Genomic DNA, 25,861 nt, shown 5'->3' with positions numbered 1-25,861 from the left:
TTTCCTTAAAAACTTATCAGAAGTGGGAGTTAACCCTGGCTGGTGTGGCTCAGTGGACTGAGTGCCAGCCTGTGAACCGAAAGGTCACCAGTTCGATTCCCAGTCAGGACACAAGCCTGGGTTGCGGGCCAGGTCCCTGGTCAGGGGAATGTGAGAGACAACCGATTCATGTATCTCTCAAAAATCAATGTTTCTCTCCCCGTCTTTCTCCCTCCCTTCCCCTCTCTCTCTTAAAAAAAAGGGAGGGGGATTGAGTTTCCTCTGAGTTTTCCCTAGTAAAAGACTTGAGGTAAACAAATAAACACATAACCGGTAAGATGCAGAGAACTAATGAAAGCTGTATGATCACCCATCTGGTAGAAAGTCCCTACAGAATTCAGGCAATCAAACTCCCAGAGAAATGTGCGTGATCAAGATATTCTTGCCGAGTGAGCAAAAGTCGTCTGCCGCTGGCTCTAAACCCCAGCCCTGGCACGTGGTAACGGCCAGACCAGCACCAGGGGTTTCGTAGCTAAGTCTTAGAATTTCTCATCAAGCATCTGAGACTTGTTCGTGAACTTTTGGAATCGATGGATATGAGTTAGTAGACCCAAACAGACTCCCTGTGTCATCCTGTTTTATTTAAATGGTTATATATTCTGTATGCTGAGGAACTTCTTACCGTTGATGACTTTTGAGTTAAGCAGGATTCAAGTATTGGGTTTAGAAAACTGATTGAGGTTGATAGGTCTATATTCAATAATACTGTGATAACTATGTACGGTGTCAGGTGGGTACTAGACTTATCGGGGGATCGTTTCGTAAATTATATAAATTACATAAATGTCCAGCTACATGTTGTAGACCTGAAACTAATATAAAATAATACTGACTATCAACTATAATCAAAAAATAAAAATATAAAAATGATTGAGGATTCAAAATAAACACATTACGCCACTTGAGAATTTATAGTTTATTGATATTTTTTAAATGTTAGCCTTAGAAAAACCTGTTACTCTATTTCTATTTCTTGACTTCTTCATAGCAGGAAAAAAAAAAAAAAAAAGCAACTGAGCGTTTACATAATTGGAAAGCTTCATAGCTGACAACCAACTAGTTGATACCTATTTGAAACATATTTAAGATAATCCTTAATTGCAGTCAATAATCTTATAAACAGATATAGCCGAAGTCAGCTTAATGCTCGCCTGAAGAAAACAATGCCTGTTGTGTGTGGATCCTGTGGAAGCAATAATCCTGTAATATTTATCCTGATCTTTTGTTTACGCTTACTGCACGGATTGCTCTGTGTTAGAGTTTCTGAGTCTCAGCACCCTTGACATCTTGGACAGGATAAGTCTTTGTTGCGGGAGCTGCTCTTTCTTTGCTTTGTAGGATGTTTAGCAACATCCCTGGCCTTCGCTCGTTAGGTCCCAGAAGCACCCACCGGTCATGGCAATGAAATCTCTCTGGACATTTTCAAATGTCCCGTGGGGGAGCAAAATTGCCTCTAGTTGAGAATCACTAATCTGTATGCCTCTGTGTTTACATGCAGTTAGTTAGACATGTTGTGGTTTAACAGCATTAGATTTTATACTTTAGAGATTAAGAATGGGAGACAATATAAGAAGTCGCTGTTTTGATGGAATTCATACTAAGTTATACTTACAGGGATTGAAATTGGAGGACATGTTTTATCATTGGTTAGTAGCATGTGGTTACTGAACTAAATAAATGCTGTAATTACTTACGATGTTTTTATTTAAAAATACCAAAGAACACTTTCCTTAATTTGTTGCTCCCTTAAGTCTCTAAGGTCCTTAGTCATTTGGTTGCAACATGAACTCTAAATCTGGCAGCTCCGGGAAATAACTCAGACTTTATCTTCTATGACTTCCATTTCTCTTTTGTTTGAAGGCTTGGCGTACTCTGGCAAACCATCACCGTGGTTTGTCATGTGCACAGAAACATAAACAGCTTAGTCACATGTCTTTAACCACCATGAAGGTGCCTACTGCAGGGACCCGTGAGGTTGACCGGTTGAGTACCTACTGTGTGCCAGGCCACGGAGCTGCAATAGCCAGTGAGGCACAAACGGCCTCTGACCTCAGGGGAGACAGACATTGAAGACATTGAAATTGGTCATTTCTGCACAGTGTAGAGTGGTGCACAGGCTACCTTGGAGCTTGGAGGAGAAGCCAGTCCAGCCAGGGGTGATCAAGGTGGTGCCAAGGACGACTTTTCCAAGGAATCGTTTTCTGAGCATCCTTGAAGATGATCCCTACTGTGCGCCTCAGTGGATCTACTTCTTTCAAACAAATTTGCACTGAAGTGCCCACGACCCATGAGAGCTAAGCTGTTCTAACTCCCAGGGACATATCAGGAGACATGGCTCTTTCAAACCCTAAGTGATGGGCTGCTCATAATATAACATGTCCATATCAGCTCTTTGGGGGCCAGGGGAAGGGGCTCTTCTGGCTCTTACAGTGACAGCAAAGAAAGGAGCCACCTTCTCCGTCCATACTCAGTGGCTGCTCTCAGCTCTCTCTTCAGTGATCTTCAGGAAACCAGAACAGACGAGGCATATCTGTGTTTCCAGTTGTCAGCACACGAAAGATGCCCACACTTCGCCACATGCCGTAGGAGACACGCAGAATGGACGTGATTCTCACCTTCTGGAAGTTATACTCTGGATCTTCTGCTTCTTTCTTGCTGGTTGATCTTGTCCTTCATCTGTAGTCTCTCCTGCACCTACAAGCGTACTTTTGCTCCGTACAGCATGTTTGAGCTAAACCTCTCCCAAGTGTACTCTGTAATTGCTGGCTCCCATCCCCCCACCCCCGCCCCAGTCTCTGCCAAAAGAGTGTGCGTTCCCACATTGTGGCCTTCCCGGCCCACTTGTGTGCCCGTTGTCCTTTGTCCAAGTCGTTCACTTCATCAGAATGCTCTCGTTTCACAGACAAGCTCCTACCCATCCGTCAGGACCCCACTCAAATGACTCCTTTTATTTGAAATCTTCTGCTGACTGTCCAGAGAGAATGCTGTGCGTCTCTCCCTGGTGTGGCACCTGCCTTGGGGAGTCGTAGGTATCTTTTTCATTAGCGCTCTTCTTGGAGAGGAACTGAGTCTTACACCTTTTTACCCAATATCTACCATCGTCTCTTTTGTATTATATGCATTTAATAAATATTCCATGAACTGTCTTAATTACCCACTTCTTTTCCCCAGATTATCCAACTTCTCCCTTTTCAGGTTCCTCATTCTTAATTTCCTGACATTTATCAGGTGCCTCCTCCCTCTGACACTCTTTGCTGGGGACTTTGTGCTGTCTCACTTCTCCTGACAACAAAGTTCCGTCTTTTCCTCCTTAGAATGGAGGAATTGGAAGTTCAGGGAGGTGACACATGCAGCCTACCTGACGATACACAGCTTGTAAGGGGTAGAGTTGGGATTTGAACTTGGATCTCTCTGGCTCATTCACTCACTCGCTCATGCATCCAACAGGTTTAGCGGAGCACCTGCCGACCACTGTGGGCCAGCCATTGCCCAGAGCCCGAGGAAGCCACATCGAAGCTGATGAATTCCTCATTGTCATGGATGCTCCGTTCTAATGAAATGAGAGGCAGTAGACAGACAGCGGGATGCAGTTTATCCTCTCTGGAGATAAAAAGTGGGGGAATGGACAAAAACCAAGGATGGGCGTGCCTGTCCTGGTAGCCAGGCTGATCTGGGGAGGCTTTCCGAAGGAGGGAACAGTAAGCAGAGACCTACATAAACTAAGGCTGGAGTGGAGAGTGGTCCAGTCTGGGACAACAGTGGGCGTGATGGCCCAGAGGAGGGCGTGATGGCCCAGAGGAGGGTGTGATGGCCCAGAGGAGGGCGTGATGGCCCAGAGGAGGGCGTGATGGCCCAGAGCAGGGAGTGATGGCCCAGAGGAGGGTGTGATGGCCCAGAGGAGGGCGTGATGGCCCAGAGGAGGGCGTGATGGCCCAGAGGCGGGCGTGATGGCCCAGAGGAGGGCGTGATGGCCCAGAGCAGGGAGTGATGGCCCAGAGGAGGGTGTGATGGCCCAGAGGAGGGCGTGATGGCCCAGAGCAGGGAGTGATGGCCCAGAGGAGGGCGTGATGGCCCAGAGGCGGGCGTGATGGCCCAGAGGCGGGCGTGATGGCCCAGAGGAGGGTGTGATGGCCCAGAGGAGGGTGTGATGGCCCAGAGCAGGGAGTGATGGCCCAGAGGAGGGTGTGATGGCCCAGAGCAGGGAGTGATGGCCCAGAGGAGGGTGTGATGGCCCAGAGGAGGGTGTGATGGCCCAGAGCAGGGAGTGATGGCCCAGAGGAGGGTGTGATGGCCCAGAGCAGGGAGTGATGGCCTAGAGGAGGGAGTGAGGAACAGCAGAGCAGTGAGCCTGCGGCTCAGTGGGTACAGGTGGCCTTCTGAGGAGGGAGAGGGATTAGGAACCAGTGGCTAGATCATGTGGGGACTTGCAGCCCATGGACCTGAGTTTGCATTTTACTCTAAATACCATTGGGAAGCCATTGAAGTTCTTTAAGTAGTAAAACTGTCCTGTGCTGTTTGTTATATAAGCCATAGCAGTTTGTAAAATGTATGGGCTCGGTCTGTTTTGGTTTCTACAAGGCTCATTGAAACGTTACCTTGGCCATGAGTGCAGATAGAAAAGGTGGCTTTCTGCGTACTGACCCATTTAGTCCTCAAAGCGCCCATATTGAGGCAAATGCTATTATTCGTGTATTGTAGGTGGGAGCCTGGAACAAACGAGGGCTCAGTAGCTTGTGCACAATTACCTGGCCAACAAGTAGCTCAGCTGGGATTTGAACTTGTCCCTAGGACGAGGTATGTAACTTGCCTGCTGCCCACAACCAGTTTGGGGAGGTTGGAGTTCAAAGCCAGTTCATTTAACTTGAGATGAAGTGCTGTCTGTGTTCCTTTCTTCCTCCTGTGACCTCTGCTGTCTAGACACCTGCAATGTCCTGCTGGGCTTGTCATGGTCTTCACGGGTCTTCTTGCTTCCGGTCTTTCCAACCATCTCTTTCTCTGCCTCTTCCCTCCAACAAAGTCCTTCAGGGGCCTTCCTACTGAGGACCTTTCGAAACATTCAGATTGGCCTTTGGGGCCCTCCAGACCTGGCTGTCTACCATCTCTCCCAGCTTCCGTCCCTTCTCTCAATGACTGGCACCTGCCCTGCAGCCACATGGGCCTCTGCTTTGGCCTTGGAACCAAGCCTGCGCACACTACAGCCTGCTGGGATGCTTCCTCCTCCTGCCTTCTTCCTTGGCTCAAGACTCATTACTCAGAATGGCCGTTCCTTCTCCTAAACATGCGGGCTGTTTGTCACTGCCACTCACTGACGTGGCCCCTAGGTTGTTAAATGTTTGTGCCCCATCACCTTGATGGAGTTGTCATCTCTTAAAAGCCACAATCATAGCTTCTACTGCTACTTTTTGACATCTTCAGAAAGGTAGATATATTCCCGCAATGTATCCTATTCATTAGCATCTAACGAGTACTCACTTATGGGTCGGTAAGGCTTTTAGGAGGAAGGGGTGACAGACCAGAATTACATGAAAAAATGCGGCCACTTAACAGCACGTGTGTTAGTTACCATTGGCCTTTCATGTGTGAAGTTAAGGAAAAGCGGGACCTCTTCTTCCCGTTCTCTGAGCAGGGGTTATGTGTGGTTGTGGGACCCGTCCCAGTGTGCTCCGTTTGGGCTCTAAAGAAAACGGGATGTGGGAGCAGGGATGGGCTGGGCAGAGCAGGGCAAAGGGGGGAAAACTGGGACAGCTGTCCTAGAATAGCACGAAAGATTTTTTTCTTTTTTAAATCACAGGAAATAAAAAAAAAATAAAAAGAAAATGTGATTTGGGAAGCTTAGTAGCTTCTCCCCTACTTATATTTGTTCCTGATATGAAACAAGGGGAGTGGGTTTTTAGTTTTTTCCTCCCTTGCCACTTCTAACTAGTCCAGATGGTTCTGCAATTCACAGACTCAAATGTGTCCAGATCATGCCAACCCGAAGGCCTCCCTGTTCGGGTGGAGTCCGTATGTTTAGGCACCGTTGTTCCTTCTGCGGGGCCACAGAACTTGTTGGAAAGCCCGACGGTGGGACGGGCCTTCCCTGCAGGGTCCAGCCTAGGACGTTCCCGCCTTTCCTCCTGGCCGACGGTCGCCTCCTCACAAGTGGCCCCAGGTTCCTGTCGCAGCTGCTGCTACATCAGGCTTTCAGGAAGATCTTCATCAGAAAGATGGAGAGGTTTATTTACAAAAAGAAATTTCCACCACATTAGTCTGAAATGAACTAGGCTCGTACTGGGCGAACATGAGCGTGTTTCAGAATTCCTGAGGAACTGGCTAAAAATTCCTTTTTTTAGGGACCCCCTGCCTGGAGATTCTGATACAGCGAATGCAGGGCGGGGCCTGGAAATCAGCATTTTCACCAGGTACCCGGTTATCCCGTGGTCCCCTTGCGCCACACTGAGGAACTGACCTAGACTGTAAAGCCAAAAAAAAAAAAAAAAAAAAAATATATTGACAACAGATGTTAAACAATAACAAAAACTAGAAAACCAGCTGTCAAATTTGACACTCAGGCTCTTGCCTCGTCGTTGGCTTTCTCCTCCCTCCGCTCTGTACCTACGGGAAGAACCTGTGCCGTTCGTCGGAGCTCGTTTTCAGCCCCCCGATGCCCCATCCCGACCGGTCCTGCCCACCTGCCTGGGCCTCCACGTATTTTCTAGAAGAGGGTTCGTGCATTTTATAGAACAAAGCTCATTTTCCAGGCTAACTATCTCTAGCATGAATAACATTAACTTTCTCTAGCTCATTCTATCACCACCTTTTCCCCGTAGGATGTGGCCTGGGGAGGGACCCGTGGTGACAGACACTTCTCCTTCTCACTTGGGTTCTAGGTGCTTAGACTGTGCCTTGCTGGGCGTGGCGTAGCATCGTTTCCCATCTAGAAATTAATTCAGTTGAGATTGACTGACTATCTGCTCGCTACCAGGCATTCTCTCGTGCTGCTGGGGCACCGGTGCAAACAGTGGACACACGTTCTTATCATTAAATTTACCTTCTAGTGGGGTGGGGCGGGGCGGGGGAAAGACAATAAATATGTTGAAAAGTGTGGTGGAAGGAAATTGAGTAGGGGAAGAGGAAGAGAAAGTGCTAGAGGTGGAGGGCTGCAAAGCAGTTTTACAGGGTCATCAGGGAGAAGGTGATATTTGAGGAAGGACCCCAAAGGCGGGGAGTGAGCCAGCCATGGGGATGTGGGGAGGCACCACAGCAGAGGTAACAGCCAGTGGAAAGACCGTGACGTGGGGATGTATCGTCTGGGGTCTTGAAGAAACAGCCAGCAGGCCAGGGAACCCAGCTGTATCAGCGCACTAGCTGGCGTTGTTGTGAGAGGCTGTGTTCGGCTTCAGTGAATGCTTTTGAAGACTTTCAGTGCGTTTGCCCATTTTGTGATGGGTGATTTAGGAGCGCACCTGCCTGTCCCCCCTCCCCTCACTGAGTGATGACCACCGTGCCCCACCCTCCCTATTCACCTGATCTTGCCCTGAGCAACTTCTTTTTTGTTTCCCCGGATGGAAAAAGTCTTCAAAGGGAAATGTTTTGCTGATACGAAAGAGGTGAAACAAAAAAACGGCATCAAAATCAACAAGTTCAAACACTGTTTTGAGCAGGGGAAAAAAGTCTCAGTCGGTGTGTTGTGTCAGATGGAGAGGACTTTGAAGGTGGCTGAGGTTTAAACATGGAAGAATAAATACACGATTTTTAATAAGTAAATTCTGATTTTTTCGTGTGTGTGTGTGTAATTATATATGTGAGTGCATAATTCTCTCTATGTAATTGTATGTACAGAATTAGCAAAATTGTGTGTCTGCGTTTGTGTATCCTGATAATTATACCTCAGGGTCCGCTGCCTGCCGGTGTTTGTTTCCAGACTACTGTGAACCCATAACCTCTGGTATAGACTCTCTTTATTCACTGTCTTCCTCTGTTTCCTGATGGGAGAATTTGGGGTGTCATTATGACTTGCCACATTGGGCCAGCATCCACTCTTTGGGGTTCTGTACCTTGGAACATGTTACCGCTGCTGAGCGTGGTTAGAACTCCATCATCTGCGGTAAGTTCTTTCCCATGGGGGAGTTAGCAGAGCCTGGGAGAGTGTGTGAACGTCACAGTGCCGCCTTCCCCGTCACGTGACCGGGCTTGGCACACTTGGTCCACGATGGCACAGTTCATTTGTGTAAGCAATGACAGATGTCCTTACTGAGGCATCAAATTGGATGGTGTCTGCTAACAAATCTAATGGGAAAACAGAAAAGCGACTTCGAAAGATTATCTTTTTCTCAAGGATGAAATTTATGCCATTTAGCTGTTTGATACCCTGCATGTGCGCTCCTTTATTAGAAGTCTGTGCGATTCTTCACACGGGTGTCAAAGTAATTTCAGCGGGAATGACGATGCGTGGGCTCATCAGGCTGAAGTATCCATCTTGGGGTTACAGATGGGGTGTTGTATGTGCTGCTCCCCAGGCTCCCCAGCCTTTTTGCTGGACAGGCTGGACCTGACACTCAGCATTCATTCACGCTGGCACCTCACACGGGCAGACAGCCCACGAACACAAGGCTCTCTAATAAGTTGTTTTTAAATCCTGCAATACTGCTTTATCATGGATGTCCTTCATAAATTGTATTCACCGAAACTGTACTGACTCATCAAGCAGCAAAAGTAAATCTGCTTCCAAGGGCAATGAAGATGTTCTTTTGTGAAATTAGGAAGACATGAGCAGACGCAGAGTAATTTTGTTCTGCCTTATAATTAGGTTTTTGGGGATCATATCTATTAGAGCCTATAAGTGGAAAGGACCTCATCAATGCTCCTGCCCCTCAGTGGCTGTTTCCGTGTGTGTGTGTATGTATGTATATATGACTACGACTATTTCTTTCATAATGTTTTCATATACTCTCTAGGGTAGTTACTCTCTTTCACATGATGTTCATGTAGTTTACCTGAAATATTTTGTTTTGACCCACTCTTATGACCCTCATATGGTTACGTAGGAGATCTTTGAAGGGACAGCAATGAAGAGTTACCATCTAGAAAGCCTGGGAATAGGCCAAATTAAGGTGACTTAACAAGGCGTAATTTAGAAATTCTTATTTAGTTGATTTGCAAAATGCATGCACCTTACCTTGTTCAAAATTAGGTTATTACCTTTTATAACGATTCAGGGGAAAGAAAACGATACTGTCAGTAAAGAGGTTGGAACAAGGGTTCCCACGGTGTGTTCCCCACAAGGCATTGTGGGGAAACAAAAGGAAGTGTTCCAAAAATATATATATACGGGGTGGTGGGGGGGCGGGGGATGTTACTCTCTCACACTTACGAGAAATGTAAGCTCCATCCAAGTAGGAACTTTTTCATCTTCTTCCCCATCTTGTGGCCTGTGCCTAGCACAGAACCTTGTGGTGCCTTGAAGAATTAACTGCAGGACTTCTCAGAACCTTTGACGTTGTAGCTGACTCGTCAGAGACAGCCGAGGTCTGCAGCCTTTCCCAGACTTACAGGGCTGTGCAACCCCTTTCTTGGGAACATTTTACTGGACTTAGGTACCTTGAAATGCCCTCTGGGAAGCTCTAGCTTTGAGTAAGATAAGATTGATACATTTTAGAATGGAATTGATCAGTAAAATATTCCAGCTTTTATGGATATTGGATTATAAGTCATACAGCTTGCGAGGCAGGGTGGAGGCCAGGCTTCCATGTTTGGGGCAAGAAGCTTGGCCCTGAGAAGCCTCCGTTTGTTCATTTAGAAAATGGGGATAGTGATTATGTTTATCTTACTGGGTGTTGGGAAACAAATTACATTTAGCTGCACCCAGGGAAGTGAAAGAATGTATGTAGAAGGCGTTCCCAGGCAGACACATCGTCATCGTCATTGTCGTCACCACTCTTACCAAAACGCAAGTGACAGTTCCTCCAGTTCGGATGGGTGACGATAAGACACTGAAGTTAAAATGGGATTTCCCCTCTTCTTCCCCCCGCCCCCCGCCTCCGTCCACCAGTCCTGGAGTGCTCATAATGCGCCGGGCATTGGCGTCAGCTCTGGGGGGGCCCGCGGCGAGCACAGCTGAGGCCCCTCCCCTCGTGGGCCTCGGATTTCTGGTAACAGAATGTGTTCATCCATGTCACTGCCTTGTCGAACATACTTTTAATTGTACACGATTCAGTTGAAGTTAATTATTCAGAGGTCATTAGGTTACAGCTCTGTCCCCAAAGGGTCCCTTTTCTCCTGAGAATCAGATCTCTTCTTCCACAAACACATCAAGCAGGTTCATAGGTCATATTTTAAAATAAGCGAAATTACGCTAGCATGACTAGATAAGGAAAGTCCCTGGAAAGTGGCGTCCCTTTCCTTCTGACCAGGGTGACTACGACAGGGGTGGGGGTGGGGGCAGATTCAGCCGATAAAAATACACACCACCAAGCTAAACCTGAATCCCAGGTGAAGAACGCTCTTTCGGTCTCTCTAGATCCCAAATAGCTCATGGCCCATACTTATACTTTTTTTAAAGAAAAAACAGTTGTTAATTTGAAAGTCAAATGTCACTGGGCTCCTGTCCTGTATTTCACCTGACTGTCCTAAACCAGGGGCCTGCCCACCCGGGCAGGAGGAGGGCAGTTGCCTGGAACACGCCAGCATTGGAAGCCATCTTCGTAGAGGAGATGTTTTACCCCCCCAACAAATAGAGACTTTTGCTTCTATTTGAAAGGATCCATAGCTGTTCCTGCCTGATGGCCAAGTGCTTCCAAATAAAAGCCATTAATTAAGGCCTTGTATAGACATGAAAGATACGCAGGGCGCTTTGCGTTGCTGGCTTGGTACTTTAGGTGAGAGCTTTTCAAATTACCTGGCCCGCCGGAGCCACCTGCTTGGCTAAACGCAGCGCCGCCACCGACGCCATCCCGCGGCTGGTCCTCACAGGAGGCGCCTGTGTGTTACTGGTTTTCCTCATTTCTCCAGGGCAAATACTAATTAATGGATACAATTCACAGCTGATTAGCTGTAGTTTCTTCAGTAATTACATTCGTATCCTAACTGTTCAGAAGAGGATTTCTAACCCAGTTCTTCTTTCGCTCTCAGCTTAATTTGTTTTTTGAATTGTTTAGGCCTTTCGTTTAATAGCCATTTTATTTTTCTTTGTTGTTTTAGGTGCTATTAGATAATAAGTGAGTTTAATCTTAAAACAAACAAACAAAAAAAAAAACAACTCTGTGATAATGAGCTGTTTGCCTTAAATGGATTTCTAATTCCCCAACAAAACCTACATTTAAATAACGTTAAAGTTGAGATACAGGCTGTCGGCGGTTTGGGGAGCCGGGATTGGTGCATGAAATACACATCGTGACCCAAGTTCTCATAAATATTTATAAAGAACATGAGCAATGGAGGCCCCTGATTTTAATTCCACGATTATTAATTCATCAAGAATTCCAAGGCAGAATCGACTTTTTCTTGCATATTTTTAACGTTGTGGCGACGCGGGGAAATGTGTTTGTGAACGTGTGTGCGTGTGTGCACGGTGTGCACATGCACCCACGCATGTGGCTTTAACATTTTTTAAGATCATTTTTAAACCACTTCATTGAGGCGTGATGGACATACAAAAAACTCCGCCTATTTAACGTACACAACTTGATAGTTTGGAGCTAAGTCTGCATTTGTTTTTGATATCCTGTGCCTTCCCAGAAGCCAGATAAAGGCCTTTCTTAAGCATGAACAAATACATCTTTCAGAAATCCTTATAAAGATATTCATCCGAATGAATCTGAGGGCTCATTGTGCAAGTGTGTATGGAGGTGTCGCTGTGCGGGGCGGGATTTTGCTTCCAGGGGTCGTCCCAGCGTTCTGCAGCCGTGAGAGTCTTCTGTATAAATCCTGCTTAGTTCTTGGATCCCTGACATGATAAAGTGTAGCGTGTCAATCCTGCTTCTGTGCACGAGACTTACGGGTTCACATCAGGGACTGAGGGGGCCCCCGCGCCCCCAGAAAGAAGTGTTGGTGGGGTTATTGAGAGGATTTACGCGGGTCTTTTATATCTGTAGGTCTGTATCTATGTTCTGTTTAGTCTCCCTTCCTCTCCCCTCCCCGCCCCCCCACCCCCCAGCCTTGGGAACATTGTGCCTTCTACTTTAAATAATTACTAGCTCTATTTGTAGTGAAGAATGGATATACATGTTTCACCCTTTGGAGACCAAACCTAGGTGTTATTTAATGCATTAAAGGACGGAAATCATACACTTGGGGAAAAAGGAGGGCATCCTTTTACTATTGAAAACTCATGGAAATAATATAACTCCAGCTAATTTTGCCCACAGAGCCTTGCCAGACTGATAACAGAATGTTTAAAGCAACCAAACGTGTCTGCTTCTACCGGCCGAACCTGAAAACACATTTCTGCCCAAATCCAAGTTGAACATTTTGATAACAGGTCCCTAGAAGCAAAGAGCTTACGCCTGAAATGCTGATACAGTCTTATTTGTGATGGTATGAATGGGCTATTGTGTTAGGGAATTAAATAAAAATGCTGTGTTCATGGGATCCCGCTTATTTTTTAAATCTCTTTGCACTTAATGTTACACTGAGAGATTAAATATCACTATTTTCAGCAGCTCTGATGGATATAGATATCGTTTTAAACTCTGGAGATTTAAAGAAATATTCTTTAGTCTTATTATTTATTTATATTCACACCACACCCCATTCACTAGAAAATAGAATTTGAGTCCTGGGAATTGAATTCTCTTCCCTTTAATTCACATCTTAACCTCCCCGCGCTGGTGACATCTGTTCTGGAAAAGTAAGCTATGGGACGCAACATGCTTTAAAAATGTGTCAAGGTGATTCTGGGGGGGAAGCTCTGTTCCTTCTAGCCCCTTCCTGAGAAACGCTGGTTCCATCCACAACACCTGCTAGCGACCCGTCAGCCGTCTGTTTGCGCGTGCCTCCCTTTGCTATTCGTCTGGATGAGAAGCAACACCATTTTCTGGAATTGTCAAGTTAGCCTAACTCCGTGCGTGGTTTTTCTGAGGGTCCCAGCCGCCAGGGTACAAGGGCGCTTTGAAATCGTCCCCGTCCCCGCTTGCTCGGAGGAAAACCCCTCTTTCACCCCCTAACACCAGCATGCTTTCCAGATCCCCTCAAGTATGAAGTAAACCACCACCATCCTTCATTAATTTGCCTATTAACCTCAAACAATCTGTTTCCTTTCAGTTTGGAACTAACAATAACTACATGAATATGGCCGAGGCAAACAGCGCTTTCTTTGCGGCCAGCGAGGTGGGTGCTTCCCGTCGCGTGCCTGTCCCTTGTGTGTGTGTGTTACTTAGATCAGTTAAAAGGCTTGAAGGGAAAAGCAAAGGATTGGATTTGTCTTTCTCGTATGTGGCGCAAGGTAACGACTTAGGAGAAATGAGAAAAACCTATTGGGAAGGAAAATAACTGACACGTCTCTGTCACTTGTCCAAGGCTGTGGAGAATGTTAGCAATTCACACACATCTCTCAATGAAAATAAATACATGTGCAAACAAACAAAAGTAACTAATGAGAAAGTATCTAAAACCCATCTACCAATACAAATTCTATAGGTAATCTAAGCAGAGAAGTGGTTATTTTGGAAATAGGGTAGAAGTACAGTCTTCCCTCACTTACTGCAGGTATTACATTCCAGACACCCCCCCCCCCCCCGCGCGAAGTAGGAACCTTACATTTATTCTACACTCTCAAACCTATGTAACTTTAACAACATATATATTTATATAGTACCGCAAAATCCTGCGATATAATGAAAAACCCATGATAAATAATTAAATACAATATTTTTAAAAATCCCGCGATACAGTGAGGCCATGGTAAGTGAACCGCGATATAGCGAGGGCCTACTGTATTTTAACCTCACGTAGCTCTGGGGATAGTTTCATTAAGTTGCTATGATATGGGGAGCGACGTGACAGAACAGTATTATCGTGTCTGGGGTCTTGGGTGGGAGTGCAGGGAAATAAACTTTTTGGTTTTTGTTAGCTCCCTATAGCCTAGTATAGTGCCTGGCACATAGTAGGTGCTCAATAAACATTGAATGAATAAATGAATGGAATGGTCATAGTCAGGAAAGCTGGTAGGAAGTAAAGGCAGCGCCATCTTGGCTCTGGGTTTGTCTACAATTTACTCGTCCAAATGGAACACATACTGTCATGTTGCTGTTTTTACTGAATTCCTTAGTTATTTGCTTAGGGCAGTTGTCTGATCTGTTGGCTTACCCCCCAGAAAAAAACGTGATCTCAATTCGATCAAGGGAATGGTTTCCGAAAAACAGTAGACTCTGAGATTTAAGATTTTAAAACAAGAACAAACAGTGAAACTGGTCCAAATGGAACCTCTTGGCGGTTCCTGTAATAAAAATCTTCCGTTTCCAAGTACATTCAAATACAGGGCACTGAGCTAGCTTGAGCCCAGAGAATGAAAATCATAATGGTGTCATCAGTGGTCTTGGTCCAAGGAGGCCAGTGGTATGAAAGAAATTAACCTTGAGAACTTCTTAGAAAAAAAACCGGGGAATCCAGAATTCCGAGTAGGCGTCGATGAATCATTTTTACAGTGACCGTCAGCGCTCGAACGCAGAAGACAGCCCGGAGAAGGGAATGTTGCTGGCATGCACTGCTGTGCTGTCTGTGATAATGAACACAAACCCCATCTGTAAGGACGACGTGATGTTTCATTCTGCGGGATCTTTTCCCTACATTTGAATCAAACATTGATGAAAGCTCCAGCGCCGGCAGCTGCTCCAAGACAATTTAATTCCAGCTGTGATAATTCACCGTGTCAGACGCTGGCTGTTGTGTGTTGATACAACAGTTCTCCAGATTTGCATTTTTATCAAAAGGAACAAATGTTTTGAACGTTTCGGTACAGATGGTATTTAACCATGTACACACTACTCGAACATGTTCAAGGTAAACACTGGAAAGGCAATATCTGTAAGAAGTAATTGTAGGGACGCTCGGTGATCAATCGGATGTTGGTCAGGAGGCGCCGTGCGCAGAAGTCGCTAACTTCTGTCTTTGTGGGTGATGCCGTCCATGGAGATTTTTATAATCTCAGACAGCCAGGGGTTTTGTTACTTTTTTCCCTAAGGAACACTTAACATTGTATCGGATTATATTACCTCTCTTTAAAAGCAGTGGAAGATTTTAGCATTTTCGTGTGTCTGACATGTAATATAATTTTATTGTATTGTTTCATCAGGTTATGATATACTAGAATACTAAATCCCAACGTAAAATTATTTTTATCTTTTAAAAAATTATACTCTCAGGACATATAAGGTCTCTCTCTTTAATCCTTAACAAAAATAAAAATGAAAACCTCCTAATGTTTGACTGCCTAGCATAAGACATGTTTATGTTAGAGTTTAGAATGCAATCTTACGTGACAATGTCCCTGTACATCATTTTTGAGCAAAAAATAAAGCCCGAGTAAACGTTGATGTACTACATTATAGAGCACATGCCTCATTTCCCAATGGCTACATTAAAAGTAAACTTATTTATTTTTCAACATTTTCATGAGTGCAAATGACTCAGGAAGACTTCAGTTTCTATGCAGTCAAGTCGAAATTGTGCCTGAAACCAATTCCCTTCACGTAGATACTGCCCCGTAGATGCCACTGTGGGAGCTTAGGCGACTCCGAGTTTGAAATTCATACATTTGCTTCGTGTTTCTGTCAGGGCCATGATTACCCTGACCATTTTTAAAGTACTTTAAATATTTATTGAAATAATATTTCAAGTGTTAATTACAGTGGTAATGAAAACAGCCAAATGCCACATATCAAGAATGAGTGTTTATCCGTATTGTTAATGTGATATGTTAGATTTCATTAAGCAGTAATGGGGTAGCAAATGAGTCACAAATTACACTCGCATCTGTTACTAGGCTGCGTTAGTGCCAAAATAACAGCAGACGCAGCCATAGGGTGACGTTCATTAGCCAACCACGTTTGCAGCCAATTCACCCCTTTGTGTTTGAGAACTTGGGGTACCGTAGTAAGAAATCAACACCTTCTCGGGGTCATGATTAGGATAAATGTGTCAGAAAAACCTAATGTGTCATTCAAGCTTTCAAATGTGTTCCCCTGCTCTGACGTTCTGCCTCTATTGAATCCGCTAAGGACCTCACGATGTTCGATGGCCCATTGTGGCTTGTGACCTCTGTATCTCTGGTGAGATAGAAGATAACAGTTGACAGGGTCTACGTGTAAGAAATGTGTTCTTTCCCTTCGGTTTGTTTCTGTTTTCTCTCAAGTGGCTGTTAAATTGTATCATCAGTTCATAATTTGAATAATGAGGATTTTCAGCTCTAAACGAGTTCTCTTAACCAATTACAGCAGATTTGAATTATCTCACACCAATTCATTCTTCAGAAATGTTATTAATAATAAATGGACTGTAAATTTGACCCCCAGAGCTAAGAATAAAAATATATCAGAGTGCCCCCTGGACCTTTTCATTCTACCCAAAATAATATTGCAGACCTTGTCCACCCCCTCCCCCTCCCAATCCAAGTTCTAGTTTTAAGAACAGTGGTCGGTGGGGTTGAGTGTAAGGTCTGCGGGTACATCACGGAGCCATATTTTATAACACTATCTTTAAGAATCTAAGTAGCAATGATGAAAGCAGTGCACTATTTACTCTTAGGTCTTGAGAAATAACACTTGTCCAAGTGAGCAACCTCAGCGGAGGGAAAATGAATCTGTATCAGTAGATCTCTGTGCTCCTCCTACGGATCATATTTAAAAGTTGAAGACTGTCAGAATCGGTTCTGGTAAAGCCAGACCAAAACCTTCATATAAAAGGAAAAGGATGCTCCTTGTAGTTTGCATAAAGGGACAGGAACCTTTTAATAGGTGTGCTGATGATAAACCTTATAGAAAACGGTGCCTGACAGACAGTAACAATTTCCAGAGAAGCATGCCTTGCACTGGGGACTATATACCAATAAGGAAATGTAAAAAAAAAGCAAACCACAAATTGAATATGACTCGTTTTATATGTTGGGACCGAAAGCAAATATGCGTAATGTTCACTTCTGGATTACTGTTGTGTGTGCGCACCACAGAACCGTCGGCATTTTATGAAGCATGTGGGTAGTGTGAGTGGTTTGAGCCGCCTCACTAACATATCAATAAAGTGGCAATTTGTTATATAGCCAGATCTAATGTCGCTGCTGCTCCAACTAACAACAAAGACAGATGTTGCTAATTAAGTACGCATTAAAAAACTATTAATACTGATACGCCTTTAAAACCATATGATAATGAGACCTCACTCTTTAATCGGAACGATCAGCAAAACTTTCTGTATGACAATCTGTGTTTAAGATGTTTTCATTTGAGAAATGAATACTTGGCCTCGCCATGTCGTGTTTTCATGCGAAATCTTTCCTTTTCTCTCCAGGGAGAAATACAATAGAGGACCAGGGTCCGACAATAATCTGTGTTTTGTTTCCTTTAGCAGACGTTCCACACGCCAAGCCTCGGGGACGAGGAGTTTGAAATCCCCCCAATCACGCCTCCTCCAGAGTCGGACCCCGCCCTGGGCATTCCGGATGTGCTTCTCCCCTTTCAAGGCCTCAGCGACCCCTTGCCTTCCCAGGGAAGTGAATTCACACCTCAGTTTCCCCCTCAGAGCCTGGATCTTCCGTCCATTACAATCTCGAGGAATCTCGTGGAACAAGATGGCGTGCTCCATAGCAGTGCGCTGCACATGGTAAGCGGCAACTGGATTGCTTATAAGTTTTTTATCCTTTCTGCTTCTCGTGGTAAAGATCTGAGCACTCCCGTTCTGCCACATGCTCATGTCTGTCCGTTGGGGCACACGTGGATTGTCCTTCCTGGTGCCGTGTACACACAGATACCAGATCAGTCCCTGGTATTTGACAAGAAGGTGTTGGGTGGGTTGACAGTCATATGAAAGGGGATGACCCAGTAAGATCTTTCTGGTTTGAAATGATTTTTTTAAAGTCAATTCATTGGTTTGGAAGCAACTAATCTTCCCTTATCTTTGGTTTAACAAAGCGGCTTACTGGAGTTGAAAGCCTGCCCAGACCAGAGTTTAGAAGTGGTAGCTCTTATCAGGTGCATAGTGTGTCTTTTTTGTTTGTCAGATCATAACATCATGTTTCTGATCCATGATATGCTCCTACCCCAAATGAAATATCAAACTGTGATGCAGAGAAGGGGAAAAGCTTGATTGCTTATAACCAGCAGAGGAAAATATAGATTCAGTTATTGTGTGAAATGTACCTAATTGTGTTATTTATTGTCATAAACATTGGCTAAGGCACTCCAGAGAGCCAAGAGTCCTAATGCAATCATTCTGGTTCTGTTTTTCGTAGTGAGCAATTATAGTCAGGAATCACCAGAGTAAATCTGCTTAAGTATTTTAAACTCTTCTGCTGGGATTTTTTTTCCCCCCACCATGGTATAGAAAGCATTTGTGTCTAGGTGAGGTACTGAGCAGACATTTTAAACATGATCAATAGTTTATAAGGCCTTTTTTTTTTAATCCTGATAAAATGAAACAGATGTGTTGGTTTAGCAAAAAACAAATCCTATTGCTTGTTTACATATTTCTCCGCCCATTCAGACCACACCACTGATGTCTCCTGTTAATTCCCCAGAGAACAACAGACAATTGCAAAATACATAGTGGATTAGCGGGCAGCGATTCAGCGCACTCTCTGAAATATAAGGTTACTTTCCCAGATAGGTTTGCGGCAACATCATTTTCTTTGCCTGTGATCTTTTGTGTTTGAGCTGAACATCAGGGTTTTTATTTTTACATTTTTGTCGGTGAAGAATGTAGCCAAGAGTCGGGAAAGGGCCGTTAAGTATACCTAAATGTTCCCCGCCACCTCCAACAACTGTTTCCTGTAGACTTCCTTACGTGTTTGTCCCTTGCTTGCTAGAAAGGAGGCTTCTGTCTCGGTTCCTCTACAGTCAGGCTCGCCATGTTGTGCCTGGAAAATAATAAAAATAAAAAGGGAGTTTAGTCACCAAGAGAGTTAGAGGGTCCACCGTTATTCATAGATGCTCAGCTAGGCTCACTGAAGTTGCAGAAATAGTTAAAAGCCCTTATAATGCATGCTAAAATGTGTACTTTATTAAATTGGTAAATATTTATTAATAATATAAGAATCTGCCTTTAAATTAAACATCTGATGAATTACCTTCCCTTAAAGCTATAAAACTGTTATTGCAGCTATAAAAAAGTGTAAAGGAGGCATTTTGACTATGAAATTTCATTTCATGGTCAATTGAATTTACTATATTGGAAAGAACTGAAGATGGAATCATAAAATAATTATGATATTCGCATACACTTAAAGAACAATGCTTTCATGGACTGGGAGAGAGGACTCAATTTTTAATGCTGCTTTTGTAATGTATTGCTCATCACTAAAGCAGTTGAATTATTTCATTGATTTTTAAAAGTATACATACATTAGCTAATGCAGGCTGTTGTCATGCTTCTTACCTGGACCGCATCCCATTCATCGGTGCCTTTCTAAAGTTTTGCTGAACCTGAATGGTAATTTATTTTGGCTTGAAACAGACTCATCTTGTTGCAAATTCTAGTAGAATTTCACCTTGAAGAAAATGTCCTGGGGTTTTAAATCACGAATGTTGGGGAAAATAAAATGTACCAGGACAGAAAGATGATGAATACAGCGTGTCGTTGGCTCTGTTGTATGTACTGCTTGACGTGTTCACCTTTAAACTTGAATTCAGAATTGCCAGAGGCCTGGTTAAAAATAGTCTGTGTCAAGGTTCTCGTCCCTCTCCCTCTGGGTACCGGGTTGGCCAGCTCCATCCTAATGCTCCCCGACAGCTCCTCCGAGACTTCCCTCCGGAAGGTCACCAGAAAAATAATAAATAATATTTGCTACCGCGTGCGTTCGGCGTCCGTGCGTGCACGGAGATTTCACACCTTCTGCAAGTAAGAAGTTTTATTATCCAAATGCAAGTGGCTGTCTGTTAAGGATTGCTGTGGTGAATGAAGACTCTCGTAGAAGAAGAAAAAGCCAGCTTGTTTATGTTGCACTAAAGCAGCTTGTCTTCGGGGCCTTCCTTGGTTCTCCTTTAGGGGGACTGACAGCTCGTCACGTTCCTGAGGAGCTGCATTTTTGTCGGGGACAAGCACAGCATGTTTATCTTCCTTCAGTGGATGCCATTATATTCAAAAACAGAGCGGGAGGAAAAGGGGGGATTAAAATGAGTCCAATGAAGCAGACTCACAGATGCAGAGGACAGACGGACAGCTGTCAGAGGGGAGGGGGGTGGGGGCTGGGTGAGAAAGGGTGAGGGGATTAAGCAGAAAAAACCAAAACTCAGAGATGCAGATTTCACTGTGGCGCTCACCACAGGGAAAGGGGGAGGGGGCGGGGGAGGGAGAAGAGGGTACAGGGGGGTAACGGCGCTGGAAGGAGACCTGACTTGGGGTGGTGGGCACACAGTACAATACCCAGAAGATGGATTATAGAACTGTCTACCTGAAACCTATACGATTATATTCACCAATATCACCCCCCCAAAATCCGATAAAACTTTAAAGGATAAAAATATTAAGACAAAGCTATAAGAAAATGAGTGCGATGATGAGCATTCACATTTCAAAGGATGCAAATGACACTCTGGTATTCAAAAGCGACTTGTTGAAAAATTGAAAGTCGCTGCATTTGTGACTTGAAAGAAGAGCCTTGATTTGCTTGCTGTGGTTACCTGAATTTTAAAGCAGCGTGAGCTTGGCAAGTAGAAACCAATAGTATGTCTTGGTTAAAAAATCCCTTCCCTCTATGCATTATTGTCGGTTCAGTTGATCATCTGGAAATTATTGTAATCTACAAAAGATTGCAATCCGAAAAATCTACAACCAGCTTGCCAAAGGTTTTTTTTTTTTTCTTTTTTCCACACCTCTCTGTAATCTGCCCAGCCTGCTGAGTAGCATTGACATCAGTAGTACATCAATTTCAGAAAGTGGATTATTTTTACTAGACAGCTATTGTGACATATTGGGTCAGTCATAAATGAAAGATATTCATGCAAGCATGCAATACTTGTAATGAAGTCTCACTCTGACCTTCTGTATGATTGATTCTGTAATTTAGTTTTCTCAGGCAGTGCCTGAAATGAAATGAAATCATGTTGAACAAGTTTTGAATACCCACAGTGCACCAGGAGAAGAAAAATCTACAGCCCTAGAGGCTTGAGAGAGAGCAGCTGAGCGATTTATCTCTATGCTATTATAGCCTTTGCCAGCATTCAACATTCCTTTTTTTTTTCTTTTTTTTTCCTTATTTGGCTTAAGTACTTAATTCTGCAGGTAGCTGTAAATGGGAAAATAAAATGCTGTTCAGATTTAAAATGACAGGACAGGAGTATGTGCAGGGGACTGATAAAATATCTTGAATAGAACTGACCTTTCATGTAGCTGAAAGTTACTGGGGGATTCATCCTCATAATTACCATATAGATTATTTTTATTTCTTTCCTGCAATGAAACATTTCAGAGAGCAGTAGTGCTGATTGAATGAAAATTGAACTTGTTAACATTCTTTTCAGCTTAGCCTGTTGTACATAACAGAAGGTTAGCTTTGATGAATTTCAAAATTTTCTTTGATATCCAAGAAACAGACAGCAAAATAATTGTCCCTAGTCTGATATTTGGTGTGCCCCCCCAAGAGAGAATTTATAAAACACACTGATAATTCATGTACTTCTTCTTCATACATTGTAGCTCGTGTTTAGAAGACTGATATTTTCTGTTTGATAGTGCTTTGGATTTAATTGTGATAGCATACATTTATCGAAACCACCACACTGGTACAATCATAATGTCCCAACGCAGCGCTAGACAATTGAAAAAGATGGACGTGAGGGAGGTATATTTGAGTATGGCCATCTTTATATCTGTTAAGTAAAGAGAAAAAGAGAGAGAGAGAGAGAGAAGTTCCACAGAAGATAAGTATGCAGAGAATAAACCTAGAAGCGTTTAAAATATTCATAAGACACAAGTCATAATCTAAACAGGTATCATTTTTGACAATCAGAAGAAAATAGAAGTATATCAAAATAAGACATCTAAAACGATCAGGCTTACATTAGAACTTTTTGTTTTTCATCAATCATTTGGTAGGGCTCTAATTTTGAAGTTGAATTATTTTTGTTTTTATAAAATGACTAGCAGGTCATTTTTATTCTGAAAACATTGCTTTAAGAGAAATAGCAGATTTTCAATTAATACCTTGTTTTAGCAGTGTTGCTTAATGTGTTACAGATAAAGCAGTTATTTCATGGGTCATTAAGGTGGTTAATGCGTGGAACGTTCTATTAAAACAAGCCCTTATTATTATGAACATGTTCATTGCCATCGTCAGTAGAGTCTGCAGAACTAAATCCCATAGGATGATCGCTTAGCCTTTGGGAGGACCAACAATTTCTCATACAGATTGAATGATTACTTCAGTAATGTTTAGTTTTGGTCAAGTTATGATGAAAATATTTTTATTTCTAAGCAAACAGTAGAAAAGGCATGACTTATGTAAGAAAAAAATCCCAACTTGAATGGACTTGGACCTGTCTCTTCAAAGTCTAAATTATAAAATTGAAAAACTATACTAACTTTCAGCAAATATTTACTGAGTACCCACTAAGTGCTATATATTTCTAATAATTAGAGACTGATTATACTATGTATAAATTTTTTTCATTTTAAAAAATATTTTTAAAATTTATTGATTTAGAGAGAGAGGAAGGGGGAGGGAGAGAGAGAGAGACATCAATTTGTCTTTCCACTTACTGATGATTCATTGGTTGATTCTTGTATGTGCCCTGACCAGGGATCGAACCTGCAACCTTGGCATATCAGGATGATACTCTAACCAACTGAGCTCTTCAGCCAGGACCTAAAATTGTTTTCTTGATTATCAGTGTTTCTTCAACATACTTACAAAAAGTCGTGGAATCTAATAGACTACTTTAAAGATGTTTATCATCAAAAGTCAACTTTAATGTTAACTATTACTATATCTTGGTATGCCCAAGAAGCCCAGGCTACCTTGAAAAAAAAAAATACAACCCTTACCCAAGGATATGTTTATTGACTTGAGAGAGAGAGAGAGAGAGAAAGACAGAGAGAGAGAGAGAGAGAGAAAGACAGAGAGAGAGAGAGAGAGATCCAGTGGTTGCCTCCTGTACGCCCCATCCCTACCCAGCCAAGGTATGTGCCCTGTCTGGGACTTGAACCAACAACCTTTTCGTGTAAAGGATGATGCTCCAACCAACCGAGCCCCCCCGCCAGGGCACAAGCTACCTCTCTTCTTTCTCTGTAGGGCGAAATAACCTCCTCCCATACAAAGCTTGAAATAAATATTCTTCACTCTTGGCCTACTGCCCCTGATCACGGAAGCGGTGTCTTTACGGTTGCGTTCACTTCAGGGCCATCTATTGAAGGAGGAGTGTGCTCCGAAGCTCTGTTAAACCCAGTTAGCTGTTGGGGAGTGACACGTGATTACTTGCTTGATGTACAACATTCCAGGACAGGAGCTATCAGAAAGTTATGCTCTGGTTTATTTACCTGTTACTTCTTTTTAATGTATGTAACCGATAGTGACCTATGATACTGTGGCATCACCAGTACTTCCTAGTGGCTCGGTGACAGGAAAGACACCATTTGATGTCACTCAGATTCTCGAATAAAACCGGCCTGGTGGCTCCAGCATTTCTTCAGAGGGACAAGCGCTCCTCTCCGTACCTTTGCCCCCATTTCTTCTGTTCACAGCGCCTGTCACCCTTTGAGATGGTCCCCTTTGCCTGTCCTGTCCCTCGCCTGTCTTGCTGGCTGCTCTCATCCTCAGGCCTGGAAAGCACTGGGCTTCCAATAAATATTTTATTTGCTGAATATATGAATGAATGAAAGGGCAATGAAAGGATATTTAATTTGTTATTAAGAGCAAACCTTGACTACTAAATAAAACCAGAGGTGTTTCAAGTATCAGCAGCTGTAAAAATGGAATTCCTTTTTCCAAAATTTTAATTTAGGGCTGAGTAAAATAATAAGCACGGAGCCAACGTCTTGTTAAAACAAAGGAGTTACAGGGTATCGGAGCGAAATAGCATTAAGTGTTTTATGATAAACTCCTGAAAATTTTATTTTGCTAAGAAACTATTAATTAACTTCTGGGAAGACTGTTTTTCACAAAACATTCATGTGCAGGTATGTTTGATTATAACCCCGAGAGTAGTTATTAAGTAAAAATTATCTATTTCAGTGCAGCTATTTTGATGAAGTTATACTTTGCGGTATGTAGATCTATAATTATCGTAGGCATGCGTTTGGCATCGCTATTTGTTTCAAGGTCTCTTAGGTTAGGAATACAGTACTTTTGTATAAGTTGATTGTTAATTTGGAAATAAAATTTTAACAGTGCTATTGGACAGAACTAAATAATTGAGCATAGAATTACTTGTAGTCCTTTGGTATTAATAGAAAGCATTTTATTTTTGCCGACAGTTGTCTAATTACTTCATTTCTCAAGAAGTATTGATTTAAAAACTAGCACAGTGAGAAATGTAGTTAGTCACACTAATATGTTTGGGTTATTTGCTTCTTAATTAGAGATTATCTTCTATTATGAAAACCTAACTCTGGGTCATTATTTGTACAAGTAGATGGAACACATTTGTATATTAGATTTTAAACATGTTTTGATAAAATCAACCCAGATGGAAGTAAGCACCATCATAATAAGTAAAAATAGATAACATAGAATAATAGTGGGTGATACTTAAAATTAAAAAAAATTTTTTTTGAAAGCCTCTTTCTTGCAGGAAGTACAAGAGGGTGCCAGTGCTGGGACGGAGGACTGCACGGAGACAGTGGCCTGAAAGAATGAGTGAGAAAGATTTGAGTAGATGCGGGAGGCTGGATTTTCTTGGTGTAGGAAATATGAGCAAACTGGGTCCATTGCCCTCCTCACCTCTGGCCCCCACATATCTCATATACAGTATGGACGTGGTAGCATAATGGTGATCAACACAGGAAGGACGGGTTTCATCTCTCAGTCCCCTTCAACCTTGATTCAGTCCAGGAGGTAGCCTCCATTTGGGGCTGGTAAGGCCTTCACACCTCCCTCTGTCCTTCGTAAATACGACAAGGCAGAACTCCAGCCCAGAGCCTAGGGCAGGGCTTTGGATTTACATGGACTCTGACGGTATTACTTTTTTTTTCCTTGATAATTATTTTTTTCCTTGATCTTTATTTGACCTTCCATGGATCACTGGTGACCACAGTTTTTTATTTATGCTAGTGATCTGAAGTTTCCTTTCTAATATAAAATGATTTAGACTTTAACAGCTCACTCACATGATTGATGTTCAATAATAGACGGGGTTTCGGGCCATTTAAGAAAATGAAGGACCACTATCAGAAGTATCCGTTCTTTGGTTTCCTGGTTTTGTTTTGTTTCTGTTTTAAAGAAAGACAGAGAGGCTCTTTGATCAGGTGGAGAGAGGAGCAGCCTCATCTGCACACTGCCCCCGCCAAGCAGTCCACGAACTACGAAGGCCTTGCTGAATTGCACTTAGAGGCAAACAGAAGGCGATGCGCTTCTTATGAGAAGTTCACAGCCTTCCCACTCCGATGACCTTCTCTGATTGCAAAGAGAACTCTTCAAAACATAGGTTGAGATGTTAGGCTCTGTATTTATGTTGACATTAGCATTTATATTATTTATATATAA

The 25,861-nt window shown here is 43.2% G+C and overlaps 1 protein-coding gene across 2 annotated transcripts in view; it reads left to right on the top strand.

The window, feature by feature from the left end:
- Window positions 1–25,861, top strand: part of TOX3 (TOX high mobility group box family member 3) — a 100,557-nt gene that overhangs the window by 58,044 nt on the left and 16,652 nt on the right. The window contains exons 2-3 of one of the 2 annotated variants that reach the window (XM_090259532.1): window positions 13,279–13,344; window positions 17,578–17,829. In XM_090259532.1, coding sequence (XP_090115658.1) covers window positions 13,279–13,344; window positions 17,578–17,829 — 318 coding nt within the window. Of the gene's footprint in view, window positions 1–13,278; window positions 13,345–17,574; window positions 17,830–25,861 lie in introns of both variants that reach the window. The other variant, XM_090259531.1, reaches the window with a different exon arrangement.

This window comes from Furipterus horrens, unplaced genomic scaffold (assembly GCF_987537825.1).
Source record: "Furipterus horrens unplaced genomic scaffold, mFurHor1.1.pri manual_scaffold_13, whole genome shotgun sequence".
Classification (NCBI taxonomy): Eukaryota; Metazoa; Chordata; class Mammalia; order Chiroptera; family Furipteridae; genus Furipterus; species Furipterus horrens.
This window is presented reverse-complemented; position numbering and strand designations above follow the sequence as displayed.